Source organism: Antechinus flavipes, chromosome 3 (assembly GCF_016432865.1).
Source record: "Antechinus flavipes isolate AdamAnt ecotype Samford, QLD, Australia chromosome 3, AdamAnt_v2, whole genome shotgun sequence".
In the NCBI taxonomy this organism is placed as follows: Eukaryota; Metazoa; Chordata; class Mammalia; order Dasyuromorphia; family Dasyuridae; genus Antechinus; species Antechinus flavipes.
Genome location: NC_067400.1, coordinates 365,183,994 through 365,199,717, shown reverse-complemented (window position 1 = coordinate 365,199,717; position 15,724 = coordinate 365,183,994). Strand labels below are relative to the sequence as shown.

Sequence of the window (15,724 nt, the reverse complement as noted above, 5' to 3'; positions counted from 1 at the left end):
TAACTAACCTAACTTTTGTTAATCATGTGGCACCCTATCTAATTTTTTCATGTTGTCTGGAAGGTTATCCAAAAGTTGTCCAGATAGTATACTTATTTTGTCATGTTATTCTGATATCCTTCTCCACTAACCAACCTGATCCTACTATAAGTGAAGTTTGTCTATAATAACTTTTTTGCTTTGCTCTAATGGAATGAAAGCTGCTTCAGGGCAGAAATTACTTTTCATTTTGATCTTATATCCCCAATGTCCAGAATAGTACCATGCACTTAGAGGCTTAATGAATGTTTATCAAATTGCACTGGATTGGGACTTGTCTAGAATCAAAGAGTTAATGTAACACATATATCTCTCTAGGTCTCTTCTATCTTTATGAACCTTTTATCTATTTCCAATCTTATGGGAAAACATCTTTCTAGTATTCAAAACTTCAAAGGTGATGGAAATGTGAAGACAAAATTAGTAGGTTAGCACTACCTGGAAAGTATCTTGGAGAGGGCAGTTTTGTGTGTGTGTGTGTGTGTGTGTGTGTGTGTGTGTGTGTGTGTGTGTGTGAAAGAGAGAGACAGAGAGAGAGAGAGAGAGAGAGAGAGAGAGAGAGAGAGAGAGAGAGAGAGAGAAGAAAGAGAGAGAGAGAGAGAGAGAGAGAGAGAGAGAGAAGAAAGAGAGAGAGAATTTAAAGTAGTCTCTACCATTACAAAATGAGACTGCAAGCTAGTATACAAAGCTTGGAGTCAATGTTTCTTTTGTACTCTAACAATCAGGAGACTGGACTTGGCCACTTAACTGAGGTGACATATTTCTTCAAAAGATTATAATTTTCCTTATTAATTATGCAGAATTGGATTAAGAGATTTAGAGATAGAAGAATTATAGTTCATGAAGTCCAACGCTCTCATTTTACAGATGAGAAAACTGAGGGAATACTTACATTAAGTAACTTCAAGTCATCTAGATTCTAAGTTCAGAATTCTATCCTAAACTTCCTATTGAATGTGATGGATGAGAAAGAGAAAATTCATAAGTGACATCAAAGCTTCAAGTCACAATGACCAGGGCTATGATTTCAATAAAAATAAAGAGAGATGCAGGTATTGGAATGGAAGTAATGAGTTGATTTTGGAACATATTTAGTTTGAGATACAAGAGGTAAAATCTAAATAGAGTGAAGATATCTAGAAGGTATTTGGAAATAAATAGTCTTAAAATATAAGGTAAAATAATCCTGGAATTAAAGATTTGGAAATCATAATTAAGGAGGTTATTGTTAAAGTCATGGGAATAGATGTAATCAACAAAGGAAAAAATATAGGTCAACGGGATAGGCCAAGGACCAGATCTTAATTTTCTCTTCTGGATCTACATTCAGAGAAAGCCTATTTAATCCTTCTTTTACATAACTATTCTGGACATAATAACAGCAGAAGGATTCCATAATGATAACAGATCTCTTCTTTTTCAAAGAGTACAGAGAGAGAAAGGTAAAAAGAAAGTTCCAGCCAAAATGGAAGTGAGAGGAATAATAAAATATGGCAGGAGACGGAAGTCAAGCTACCAACAGACATGAATTCAAGTCTTTACACTCAAAAATAGAACAGAGTCTAAAAGGAGGTAAGCGTTTCAAGCCTATATATTTCTCTGCCAACTCTGTTCTTCCACTTATCCACACTAAAGTAAGCTAAAAAACTCCTTGTACAGATTCTGCCTTCATAAATCTCTTGAGAACCATGGGTGACCATCACGGACAGACCTTCAAATTTTATTTGAAGACAGTATTTATTACCCCTAGGATATCTTTTTTTTTTTTTGGTTCTAAACATTCCCAGTTCCTTCTACTGTTCTTTACTTTTCATGATATCAGATCCCTCATTATCTTGGCATGAAATGTAATTTGTCAATGTGTCCCTTAAATATAACACCCAGAATTCAATATAAAACCCTACAACTGGAATAACCATTAAAGAATATAATAAGACTAAAATTTCCTTGTTTTGAACATTGACTCTACTAATGAAAATGAATATTCTTTCAATTTGGCAACAATATCACAATGTTGAATAATTTTCAAGTTTTCATAATCTGAAACCCCTAAAACTTTTTCACATGGATTTCTTATCCTCCTTCCATGTAAAGTTGATTTTTTAAAAATTTACTGTAAGTGCATGATTTTCTATTTTTTACTCCATTAGTTTATGTGACAACCGTGGCAGCACCCTGGATACCTTAGAATCAGCCGGAAGTCAGGCTAAGCAAAAGTCCTTGGTCTTTATTTTTGTTCTTTAGCGGTAGAAGTGAACAGAATGGAAATAGAATCTCCACAACTGCCTTCTTCCTTGTCCACTGCAAAGAGTGACTCCGGCTCCTCTTACTCCATCCCCTCTTACTCCATCCCTTAGTCCCTCCTACAATCCTTTGTATACACCAATCATTGAGCCAGCACAGGATAGTGGGAAGGGCCATTTTCCAAGCATATGCCCACAGAGTATTGTCCAATCAGAAATTAGCCCTAAGTGCTTGAATTGACCTCAGTGCAACTGGCTCAAGAGTTTCAGCCCTCTACAAGTTTAGGCCAGTCCTTTAAACCTGTCAAGTTTTTTTTAGATCCTATCATCTGATTAGTTAACATTATTTTCCAGCATTGTTATATATGTTTCATAATAATGCATCCAAAATATTGGAAGATAATGAAACTGTGAACAAAGACTCATGGAATGGCTAAAGATCTGCTCTTCCAAAATGATACTACTCCATCAGTCAACAGTCTTTGAATAGGCTCTTATATCAGCATATCAGCTATAAATTCATCTGTAAGGGCAACTAGGTGACACAATAGTTAGGTTCCTGGACCTGAAATAAGGAAGATCTGAATTCAAGCCCAACCTCAGTCATTTATCAGTTATGTGACCCTGGTCAAGTCACTTAAGCTTTATATCTGTTTCCTCATCTTCGAAGTAGAGATTATAATAGCATTTACCTCCCAGGATTGTTGTGAAGATCAAATGAAAAAATGTTTGTAAAGTGCTTGGCCCACAGTAGTTGCTATATAAATGTTAGATTTTATAAAATTTTACTACCTACCATCCACTCCACATCTAATTCAACCTAAAGTTATTATGAAATACATTGTAAATCTTGTCAAGATCCAGCTATATTACACCTAATGGCAATTTTCTGGTCTACTGATTTCATAATCTAATTAACAAAGAAAATGGTTAATTTAATATGATGGTTTTAAGTGAACCTATACTAGCTCCTAGAGATCACTATTTTTCTTAGCGTTCATAAATTTTCTATATAATACTACATTCTAGAATTTGCAAATATTTACTGGAACTTGTATGTCAAAGATCTGGATCCTTCAAATATTTTGAAAATCAGGGTAAGAGATAAAGGATAGGAAAAAATTAGGCATTTTATTTCACAGAAAAGAATAAATAGAGGTAAAAGAGTGAGCAGGACACTTACTATATGCAAGGGTTATTTAGAGAAACATTTCCCAATCCTGTACTCAGAGGAATGCTTTATACATTGCATCACTTATCCTTCTTGTACTGCAGATTCAGCCAACTTCAAGAGCAAGAGCTCTGCCCTTCTGATCATCAATTTCTATCCAGGAGTGTAGCTGAGCTTTAGGGCTGAGGATATTTTACTTCAAAAATGAGCATTTAGAATTATTGATATAGATCTTTTTAAAATTTTCATTTCACGTAAGAGGAAAGGAGGGGATGGAATAGAAGCCGTTATTAATATCCTTTTAAAAAATTCAAACCGAAAAATTGACCACATTTTGTAAGAGAAATGAACAGACTTTCCTCTTCTCTTTTTTTTTTTTCCCCCTTCTCTGTCAGCGTTTAGTTTTCCTCACCAAATCTCAGTCCCTAGGGGTGCTTTTCCAGTGGACTGAGAAATAGAGTAGAGGCAAACAGGATCGAAGGTATATACTCTCCAGTATCTTGAGTCCTGCACTCCTTAATCTTGTCGGAGGAAAGTGAGACAGGAAGATCTAGAGGTGAAGGACAGACAGAGTTGCTGCTCATACTACCGAACTTCCCTGGAAAGCAATTTCTGCACAACTCAAGTCTATTTTGTACTGTGCTGCCTTTAGGTGCAAAACCAGGGATAACTTGATAGCCATACTTTAAGAATTACTCTTACTCTCTCCACCATCCCGACCCTCGTTCGACCTCGGAGGTATGTCTAGATCACTACTCCGTCCTCCCGAAAAGCTTGTTTTTCCTCTGCCTAGTTTGGGCATACTTCCGGAACACCTTCCACTTCTGCATGTCATTCAGGTGCAGAGGTCACTAACCCTCAGGCCCTAACTCTCTACCCATCACCCTCCCCATTACACCGACTTCATCGCTCGCCCAGTTCAGTTTACTCTAATCATTTTCTTACCTCCTTCTCTAGTGACCTTAACCCTACTTCGTTTGCTTCCCCTGTCCCACATCTTATCCACTTTTTTCCTTTCCCTAGGTTTCCCTCTGAAACTGCACCCGGATCTTCTTCAGTGTCCTTTCCGCCCCTCCTCACCCCCAACCGCCACATTTCACCCCTTCCTCTGGCACACAAGAATTCTCTTTCTCACTCTTTCCTCTCGATCTCACCCCCAGTCACTCACAGCCCCCACTCTTTATTTTGTCGCCCCCTCCCCCCAAAATGAGAGCCAGTGGGCTGGGCTCACTTCTGCCATCGAGCTGCCCTGGACCAGCCCCCTGCTGGGCGGGAGAGAGGGTTGAAAGGGAGGAGGGACGGGGCCTCCCGGGACTCCCCCGGGACTCCTAAGCCAGCCCCGCTCTTCTTCGGCCAGGAAGGCAGCTGCGCGGCGGCCGCAGCGGTGGACACAGAACTAGGGGAAGGAAGGAGCCGCAGATAGCGCGAGGCAGCAGCCACTGCCTGGTGCCCACGGGCAGCTTCATTTCGCCCCCTGCAGCCCAGGAAAGTGAGCCCCCGCTCTGTGCCTGGGACTGGACTTTATTGATGGTTGTTTAGAATTTATTTTAATTATTATTTTTTGTCTCCTTGAAGGGGTGTGTGGGTGGGGGCCGGGGGGGGCTCAGAATTATTTTTCTCTCCTCCCTATATATAGCCCTCCCCAAGCTTTCCCACCCACCCTTCAGTTCGGTGTTTGGAGTTTAAAAAAAAAAAAAGAAGGGGGGGGAGGAAAGCGCAGTGGCATGTCCCTGTCCTCTTCAGTCCTGCCCCCCGAAGTGGAGATGTGCAAGAGACAAGCGAGAGAGAGGAGCTCGTGAGACGCAGAGCCGGAACCATGTACCTGCGGCCCCTGCCCCTTGTCGTGGTCCCAGGCTTTCTTCAGCTGGTGAGTGGCCCCCGCCCGCAGCCCCCTACTCTACGTCTCGGCTTCCCACGCTCCCACCAAACCCCGGCTGACCCGGCTTTCCTGGGCTTTCTCTGCCCGTGGGAGCTTTTCGGCGGGAAATGTTAGCCTAACCTGGAGGGTGAGGGAAGCTGAGCCCCCGGCCACTTACAAAGGCGAAGTGGGAGGGAGTGGAGGGAGAGAGAACTGATGGAATATAAGGGACTTGGAAGTAGGGAGGGAGAGATTCGGGGAATGAGATAGAGAGGATACGGAGGCGGATAGGGTTAGGGTTGAGGGACTTAAGACTGGGGGTAGTGAAGTTCAAGGTAAGGATGGAAAACGGAGAAGTGGGTAGAAGGCAGATGAGGACTAGGGCTAAAAGGACCTGGAAGGCGAATACGGGGGACTGATGAAGAAGATGGGCAAAACTAAGCCAGGGAATATCTTACTCCAGATCAGAATTAGAAGATGGTTTGGAGGAGTTTGAGGTTTCTTTAAATATATATTTATTTAATTAATTAATTATTTTTGGGGGGTGATTTGTAAGTGTTAGTTTGGGGTTATAGATATCCCCAATAGCCTTCTTGGATCCAAACCTGAGTTTTGACTGCATCTCTCCCCTCCTTAAATAAAGCTGACCTATCTGTACAGTATCAGATGTACTAATGTATGTGGGAAAAGGGTCGAAAATGGGGAAGAGGGTTAGCTTTTCGGACAAATGGCATTTTTCTCTTCCCACTGATTGTCATGGAAGGCTTGGGGTTTTCTGTCTGCTCGTGGGTGGCAGGATGTAACTTTCACCAGCAACTCCCTGCCGGAGGTCTCGGAGAACCGCAGAGTCTTCTGCGGGTACCTTTCCGCCGGCTCTTGGCTATTGCCGGCCGAGAGTGAAGTAGGTAGGGTCTTTTTAAGGTCATTGAAAGATCGAGACCAAATCCTTGTCCAGTTCATGACTCTGAGTTGGTTCCCTGCTTGGTGTCATGCTTGCTTTGCTGCAATTTGTCTTAATTCGTTGTCATTAGCTAATTATGTTGAATGAAATTCGCAAATCAAAACCTTAATTAAAGTAACTTTTAAAATAGAATGAAAAAGCAGTTTTTTGGTTGCTTTTGGTTAAGCATCTAGTCGGCTTCTTTTATGTTTGTGTCATCTGTAGGTACCTGACTGATTGTCCTAATACAACTGGTGCTGTGGGGGAAAGAGGAAGTTTTCTTTCTTTCTTTCTTTCTTTTTTTTGGGGGGGGAGGGTGGTCCTCACTATACCATGATTTCTTTTAGTTTTCATCTGTGCACTTCTGTTTCAACCCAACTCAATATCGTTTAAGAAATTAGGAGTGCAGGTTTTTAACACCTCCCCCCCCTTAAAAACACCTCCCCAAACTGGCAAAAGTTTCTCAACTCTATTTAAAATTGTTTCAATACAATTAGATACTGAGACATTGAGGACTATAGATGCCTATTTGAAAGTCATTTGGTCTGACTTTAAAGGCTTTTCTTCTTCTTGACAGTCCAACCTAGGGCACCCCCACCATCAGTTTTATAACATAAAAAAAGCTGCACCTACTCTGTTTTCTATTCATTTTCTTTATGTCTGTCAGAGGAAACAAAGAGTGAATATTTGTTACTTAAAGTTAAAGTAAAAATTAGCCATGTTATTTTACATATTATAATAGCTTCTATTCATATAGTGACTTGTCAAGGTTTCCAAGATACAATGCAGAGTCCCCAAACCTGTCTTTTTAGTTAGACTATTTACAATAGGGTACTATTAAAGAATAGTGTTGTTTTTTTTTTAAAGTGAGACTCCTCCAGCATATTAGAGTAAAACTCTGAAAACATGAGGAGTACAGGTATTTGACTGTTTTCTGGATGTACAATGTCTTCATGAATATATTCATTATAAGGACAGATCCCTTTGAGATCATACTGCAAAAGTTTACTTATCACTTATTATATATTTGAAAGGTTTTCATGTTTTGTGGGAGGTTTTGGTCACTTATACTTCAATACATAATGAATAAATAGGGAATACATAATAAATCTTGAAAGGATTATGTATCCTCCTTAAGAACTAGATTCTAACATCGTGGCACAAGGTGATTGATTAGTTTTTTAAAAAAGCTTATTGTAGAATTGTAATCCATTTTGGGGTTGTGCTTGTCTTGTAATGTGTTTTTCCCCCTATAGCACTTTATCATGGTGGTGAAGTACAGAGCTGCAGCCCTGCGATAAGCCACACATTTCTTAAACACTGCTATCCTTTTGGACAATAAAAGGCTGTTTACATTCTTCACATTCTTATAGCACAGCTTCCAACTGAACAACACAAGGGACTTGGGATGTGAATGGAAAACAAAGTAGCTGACAGGACAGTTCTAAATTAAAACACCCCCCCACATACACATAGACAAACAGAGACACACACATACACAGCAGGTATCAAAAAGGATGGATTAAAATTTGCCCCTTTAGACAGTGCTGTAGTTTTATTTCACCTTTTCCACCTGATATTGAGCTTCTTTGTTATGGCCCAACAGCTACTGGATAAATGCAATTGGGCTTGGAAATTAAAAATCAGCGGCTTAATTTGATATGAAAATACCATTCAACTATAGAGCTGTTTTCAGATGCTAGAAAAAATTCTTTAAAAAAAATCTACAATTTAAGGATTTCCTCTTTAGAGCTTGAGGTAATTTGAAACAACGGAACAATGGTAAGAGGGAGGCATCTTAAAACTTTGACTATATTAACATTGTCAACTCCACCATCAAATGACTCCACTATACAATTTGCACTAAATAAATAAATATTATAGTTATTTGATATTGTTATGATAATTAGGATGCTTTTCTTTGTAATTACTAATGTGATATCTAGAGTTTTGAAGAAAACAATAGGCGGCTGATTTGAAAAATGGGGGGGGCAAAAAAAGATAGTATGTTGTCTGTCACTGTATAATTTCTTTAATGTTTCAAATGTTCAGTATTTCAAATGACTAGTACATTCTTAGAATCCAAATGGTGGAATTAGTAATCAGGTATATGCAAAACTTAAATACTAATTCTGGAATCTCTTCTGTTCTTTGAAATTTTTACCACCTAGCATATTTTGTTAAAAGAAATGAATAACAAGACAAAATTCTTACCCTAATATCCTACCAAGAGAGAAATGACAATTTAAATTTATGATGCAAAAAAAAGTGTTGCATCACCACAGTATATACTATGAAGAATCTGTTTAATGAACTTTTAATAAATTTGCATAAGTTGAAATTCATTGCTTTTGTATGTTACCAAAATGTAAATGAGAAAAAGAATATGAAATTAAATAAAACACCCAGCTGAAAATGAAGGTTAAGATTTGATGGGGATTTAATAAATAAAAATGAATATTGTTATATATACCAAATTATCTTCCTGTTAACATGATGATTGCATTTTAAAACTGAAAGTGTATAAATAAAAATTTTATTTGTTAATTTTCAGGTGGTTTTAAAATTATAGTGTTTGTGACAAATTAATATAATTTATATGGAAACTTTTATCTGGTATCATCCCACAATATATTATTATAATTTGATAACCTCTCTACTTGAATAATTGGTTAATGTGGTTCAATGCATTATATTCATTTTCTAATATGCTATATGCACTCTGATACTCAACTGGTATCATATTAACCAGATTAACCAATTCATGATAACTCATGAATATCTTCTATTCATAAGTCACATTTTGCTTTATATTATTTTAATCAATAAATATCAGACATTAATTCACAGCATACAATCAATAGTTATCTATTCAACTATTGCCTAAATGACAATGAGGAGAAAATAATTCTGCTACTTAGACCGTGTCATGGCCAGTATTTAAGAGTTGTCTCTAGTTTGAAATTAATGTATATCAATCTCCTCTGGTGTTCTATAATTACCTCATTATTGCTACCCCTACCTCAGACATTAAAAAGGGGTGGGGGAGGAGAAGGAATTAGAATTGAATTAGAATTACAGAATTAAGCCATCTGGTCTAGCCACCTCCTAGTAAAAGGTTTCCTCTCTTGGCCTATTTTGGTATTGTGTTGTCCATTCCAATTTTAAAAGCCTTTATACATTAGAACCTGACCCTTTCTCAAGGGAGATTATTTTATAGCTTAATAGATTTCTTAATGGAAAAAGGTATTTCAATATTCATCCTAAATTTTCAGTATCTTATAATCTTATTCTATTACCTTTGATTAGTGGTTAAAAATGCTAAAGAAGTGGAAAGGTTTGCAAAAAGAAATGTTTTAAAGTTTTTGCATTGCATCAGCTTAAATGTAACTAGATACTCTGAAAAGCAAATGAATTTTTTAAAAAGTTTATTTCATCATATTACTCATATTTTATCATCCAAAGTCATTGATATTTCTAGAGTGCTTTTCAGTATTTTACACTCATGGGCAAATAGTATCACAGTTTTGTAATTGTGTTATGGTTATAGAATTGTTTTCATCTGCTTAAATATTCTGCAGGTTCCTCTACTTGAACCATTGCAGTATAATATTAGGAAAAAGAATTATAGCCATACACTCAAGCATCTATAGCTAGGGTTGTGTCAGCATTTCTGTGAAGACTCTTATTTCTATCTTAGCCTTGAGATTTTCTCTGGTCTAAAAATTGGCAACTCAATTCAAGAGTCAATCTGAATTTGCTTTTAAAAATTAAAACCAGATTTAAATATACAAAAACATAGAAGTTATTCATTTTGTTTCACTATAGAATGACAGAATTAGTTTATCCAAAATTTATGTAGCATAGTGCTTTGGGGATATAAATTTCATTATTTCAAATTTTGAGGATATTATTCACATTACCTTACAACACTATTTCATTATACATATTTCTAGTGTTTCAAATAGATTATTATCTATATTTGTTAAATAATAGATTATTCAAAATTGTTTCTCATTACTCATTGACATGATGCATGATTTTCAAGGTTACAATTTGGCTCCTTAAGCTGTAATGCTGTTCAATACTTAAAAAACAACAACAACAACAACTTTAAAACCTATAAAATAATATTCAAGTTATACAGTCATGTACATTAGAGAACTATTTCTAGTTAAAACTTCTATTTTATGATTTTTTTATTTGTTAAAAATCTGTAAATTTATATTATCATCCTAGAAAACATACACACAGTCTTTCTCATTGTATAAAGGATAGACTACAATTATATACACATACCCCTTTTTTCTTCCTTCCTTCCTTCCTTCCTTCCTTCCTTCCTTCCTTCCTTCCTTCCTTCCTTCCTTCCTTCCTTCCTTCCTTCCTTCCTTCCTTCCTTCCTTCTTCTTTCCTCCTTCCTTCCTTCCTTCCTTCCTTCCTTCCTTCCTTCCTTCCTTCCTTCCTTCCTTCCTTTCTTCCTTCCGTCCGTCCTTCCTTCCGTCCTTCCTTCTTTCTTTCTTTCCTTCCTTCCTTCTTTATTTTCCAGCATCATTATTAAATATAATGTTAGGAGATAGGAATATAAGCAATACGGGTACTACTATTTCTAAAATACACATTAATCTTTTCCCTTGGTGAGATAACTTACCTGATGACAATTATCAAATTGTCATCTTTACCATTAAAATTAATTTTGTCTTATTTGACTTAGAGGCCTATCATAATAGATGAGCTGAAAAATGATAAGAATTTATCAAAATTCATCTTCTATGTACAGAGTATAATGAAATTTATATAAAATGGCTGACGTAAAAGGGAATTGGATCTTATGTTGACAGGCATTTCATTTTACTTTGTCAGTGAATAAAGTTGGACCTGGAGTCAAAAAGATTTGAGTTCAAATTCAGACAGAAATACATACTAGCTTGTGATCTTGGTCAAGTCAAATAATGTCAATTATATTTATAAAGTACTTCTCAATGCTGAAAGCTCTATATAAATGATAGCTGTTATTCCCTTCCTCCTTATTCTCTTCATCATTATTACCCAATTATTAATCATAAGAAATTGTTTTTGTCCTGTGTTTTGGGCATTAAAATGGTGTTTTTGATTTTTTCTAACAATGAAAACCATATTTAGTTACAATAAGATTATGTATTTCACACGTTGATTGCATCATAAAATTAAAGCTGAAAGAGACTGCAGAGATCATCTATATCAATCATTTCATTTTACTGATTAAAAAAAGCTGAGGGTTAGAGAGATATTGTGAATCGTTCAAAGAGTCTAAAGCAGTAAATAGCAAAACTGTAATTTGAAATAAAGTTTTTCTAACTCTAAATGTACCATTTAACTGTAGCTTATAATCTCTCCATGAAAATAATTAATTATTTTGTATTGAAATTTTATGTTGCATTTATACTATGTTGTTATTCCCATTATATAAATGAGGAAAGTGTGCTGAAAATAGGCAAGATTATTTGACAAGCAGCTGTTGTTGGTACACACAATAATAACAAGACCTAGCAAATCTGTTGCACTTCAAGATTTGTGAAATGTTTTACAAATACCTTATTTGATCTTCATAACAACTCTGGAAGTTCTAGTTAAAACTTCTATTTATTATTATCCCCATTTTACAAGATGAGGAAACTGAGGCAGACATGGTTTGTCTGGGGCATATAACTAGTAATTATCTAAGGTTGGATTTGAACTCTAGTCTCCTTGGTTCCAGGTTTAGTGTTCTATCCACTTTTCTATTTACCTGCTATAATCAATTAAAATAGTCAATATAAGTAATTAATGAAAAGAAAATGCTTCTTTCCAGACTGATTTTTGTAGTTTTGTAGTTGCAGCCAGTTCATCTGAAAAGATACTCAAAGTCTGATGTAAATTGGAGCATCTAGTTAGGCAGAGCATAGAATGCTGGGCCTGGGCCTGGGCCTGGAAAAGTCATTCAAATCTGGCCTCAGATACATACTAGCTTTGTGACCCTGAGCAAATCACTAAACTCTGCCTCAATTTCCTCATCTGTAAAATGAGCTACAAAACAAAATGGCAAACCATTGCAGTTTCTCCACTAAGAAAACCCTAACAGGGGTCATGAAAAGTTGGATATGACTGGAAAACATGAACAACTTATATAAATGGAGTAATGTCATGAGAACTGATATATCTCAACACCATAGGAGAATGAGTAAAGGAACTACTAGATGATATTAGTGTTTCTTCAATCAGAGGTATCGAAAACATGCAACCCTGAACACTCTTGAGAGGGTCCTGAACTGCATCAAAATGTAATTAGGAAATATTTAACACAAGTTTTAAGAATACAATACGGATATTGTTATGTATGATTTCCTAAGTCAATATATCCAATATGTATGGATTTGTAGCTCTACTTTATATTTCAGTTTGAACCTACTTTTCTTAATGAAGTCTTTAGTCTGATCAAGTAAGAAATGTTTATGACAGCTCCAAAAGTTATGAACTTCTTGTTCAGTCATTTTTCAGTGTTGTCCTACTCATCACAACCCTATTTGGGGCTTGGCAGGGAAAATGGAGTATTTTGGCATTTTCTTCTCCAACTCATTTTACAGATGAAGAAACTGTGGCAAAGGGTCTCACAGCAAGTGAGTGTCCAAGGCTAGATTTAAATGCATGAAGAAGAGTCTTCCTGGCTCCAGATCTGGCACTCTGTCTAATGCACTACCTAACTGCCCCAAAAGTTCTCAGCACATAAGTTCAAATAATACAAATGTAACAAAGAAAAATACTGGAGAGAGAGTTGCAGAATTTGAGGGCTCTACATCTTAGAAAACAAAACACAACAAGTAAACCACAAACTGGGACTGAAGCACTATCACTATGTAGTTCTGAAAAGATACATAGAATGTCTAATATAGTCATCTTTATAGCAATATAATACACAATAACAACAACAACAAAAAAACCCTGTTTTCTAACATTATGCAAATAAACATTGCATTCTGGTAAAGTACCTCAAACAAGATCCCATTTTTTCTGCTACTTTCTACCTTCTCATCTCTGCTTCCTGGCTTCCCTGGCTTCCCTGGCTTCTTTCAAGACCCCAATTAAAAATCCCATTTCCTATGATAAGTCTTCACTGATCCTATTGATGCTAGTGCCTTCTCTCCATTGATCATCTCCCATTTATCCTATTTATATCTGGTTTGTCTTTAGTTGTTTTTTCATGTGTCCCCCATTTGACTTTGAGTTCCTTAAGAGGAGGGTCTGTCTATTGTCTCTTTGTATTTAGCACAGTTCCAGGCATAAAGAGTATTTAAATCTGACTTTTTGATGGTTTTTAAAAATCTTCAAGGTTACCAAATTCACTTTGACATGGCAGGTATATCCAGAATTACAAGTAGGGGATGGGATGGCAATATAATGGTTGTGAACAGAAAAAGATACCAGATGGTTTATTTGGTCCAGAATTCTCCAATTCACTTTCTGTGTGAAAATACAGCCAAGGAATATATATTAGCTTTAATGGTCACTTGATTGGCATCATTATGAATAGACTATAAAAGGTAAGGAGAAGAAAGCTAATTGAAGAGAGAGTTTCAGGAATAAACGTTTTTAAATAATAACAAATAGTATAATGCTACTTTGCATCACTGAAAGTTCTCATGCAAGGTAATCATTTTCAACTATTTTTATGTATACTGATATTTTTGAAATACCATATTCTTATCAATGTTCATAAGCAGAGCAGGAATATTAAGGACTGCTTCCCTTGATTAAAACCTTCTATTATAATGAAAGGGAAAACCTCAAACGGATATTTCCCAAGCAGGCATTGATTCAGCAGAATACTGGACCAGATAGCATGAGAGATTGTTTCTTGCTATGCCTTGAAAAGAGTAAGGGATATCCTCAGCTTGTTCTTACTGTCCATGAATATACAAAGCAAATCTGACTAGGGATTCTTACTTATATCTAAGAAGAGAAAAACTGGAACCTACCCTTTAATGAGTCTGAGTGCTATAGGAAGAGCTACATGGATATTTCATGAGCAAAAATTTGCACCTCAAGCTTGTCAAATCAGGATTTAACATAAGGGAAAAACATTTTTTCCCATTCACCCAGACTTGAAATGTAGGAATTATTTTTTATTCCTTCTAATTTGTTCTCTGTATCCAGTAAGGTAGAGTTGATAAATAAGGAATAAATTCGAAGGAATAAAAAATATAATAAACATAATATATACACATACATATACTCATACATATACATATGTATATTTTCAAAATATCTTCAGTTCTATTATAATATATATTTAGCAAGTGCCTACTCTGTGTGAAGCACTATTAAAGGAGCTAGAGATACAATGATAGAAAAGAAACATTGCCCTTGACTTCAAGAAGCTTAGGATTTTCTTGTTGTTGTTGTTTTTTATCCATTATTGTTGCCATCAATTCAAGTTTGGATTATTTGCAATAGCCTCCTAAATAACTTTTGTGACATTCAACTACTCATTCATTCAATAAAGATGCACTGATCACATACTTATATATAGTGTATATATATATATATATATATATATATATATATACATATATATATATATATATATATATATATATATATATATATATATATATATATATATATATATATATACTTTTCTTTCTCTCTTTCAAACTGCAAAACTTTTTTGAATTGGGTATGGCTTGTATGCTAAGGGCCTTTCTCTAAATATCTTAATGCCTATTTGGGTATGTCTGGTGTACAGAGGCATCTTTTAGCCCTCAATCTTACAGTCCATCTTCTTTTCTGTTTGTAAATCTCTGATGACACTCTTTAATTTGGTAAGTAACTCCTTGTTGTTAATATACTAGATCCTACCCATTCCCCTTATATTCTCTTCATTGCCCTTTGAATGACTTTAATTATTTTAAGGTCATGAAATTCCATTATTTGGATATATATAATGTCACTAAGATTATCATCATTCTAAAAATAAACCTTGATTCCTGATAGAAGTTTGTTGTCATTTAAGCAACTACACAATTTCCTAATTGCTAACCAGACCATTTTCTCCTCCCTTTCAATGTTGGTCTTCATTTGTTGTCCATTTACAGTATTTATCCAAGATATATGTACTAACAATCTTAGCTATATGGGCTTTCCATCCAAATTGACATCATACTTTGAACAGTAGGAATGATTTTTTTATTCACTTGATTTTAATAATGTGAAAATTTAGCCCCAATTCTTCAGATTATGGTTGTTCTTTAGGAGTCTCCGTAATGTTCCAGGATTTGATAAATTGAATTATTCACTTCCATAAATAGAAAAATTTATATATATATATATATATATATATATATATATATATATATAAAATAGAAAAATTCTTCAAGTGTCCAAATTGAAGAGGACCTTGTCATTCATAGAGAATCTCTCTTCAACTTGGACACTATGCTAAACTTCTCCCTACCAGTGGC

General features: G+C 35.6%; 1 protein-coding gene across 1 annotated transcript in view; it reads left to right on the top strand.

The window, feature by feature from the left end:
- Positions 1–4,085: 4,085 nt before the first annotated feature.
- Positions 4,086–15,724, top strand: part of NXPH2 (neurexophilin 2) — a 154,158-nt gene continuing 142,519 nt past the window's right edge. Inside the window, exon 1 of the mRNA XM_051985811.1 lies at positions 4,086–5,320. Within this exon, the coding sequence (XP_051841771.1) occupies positions 5,270–5,320 (51 nt within the window). The 5' untranslated portion in view covers positions 4,086–5,269. The remainder of the gene's footprint in view (positions 5,321–15,724) is intronic.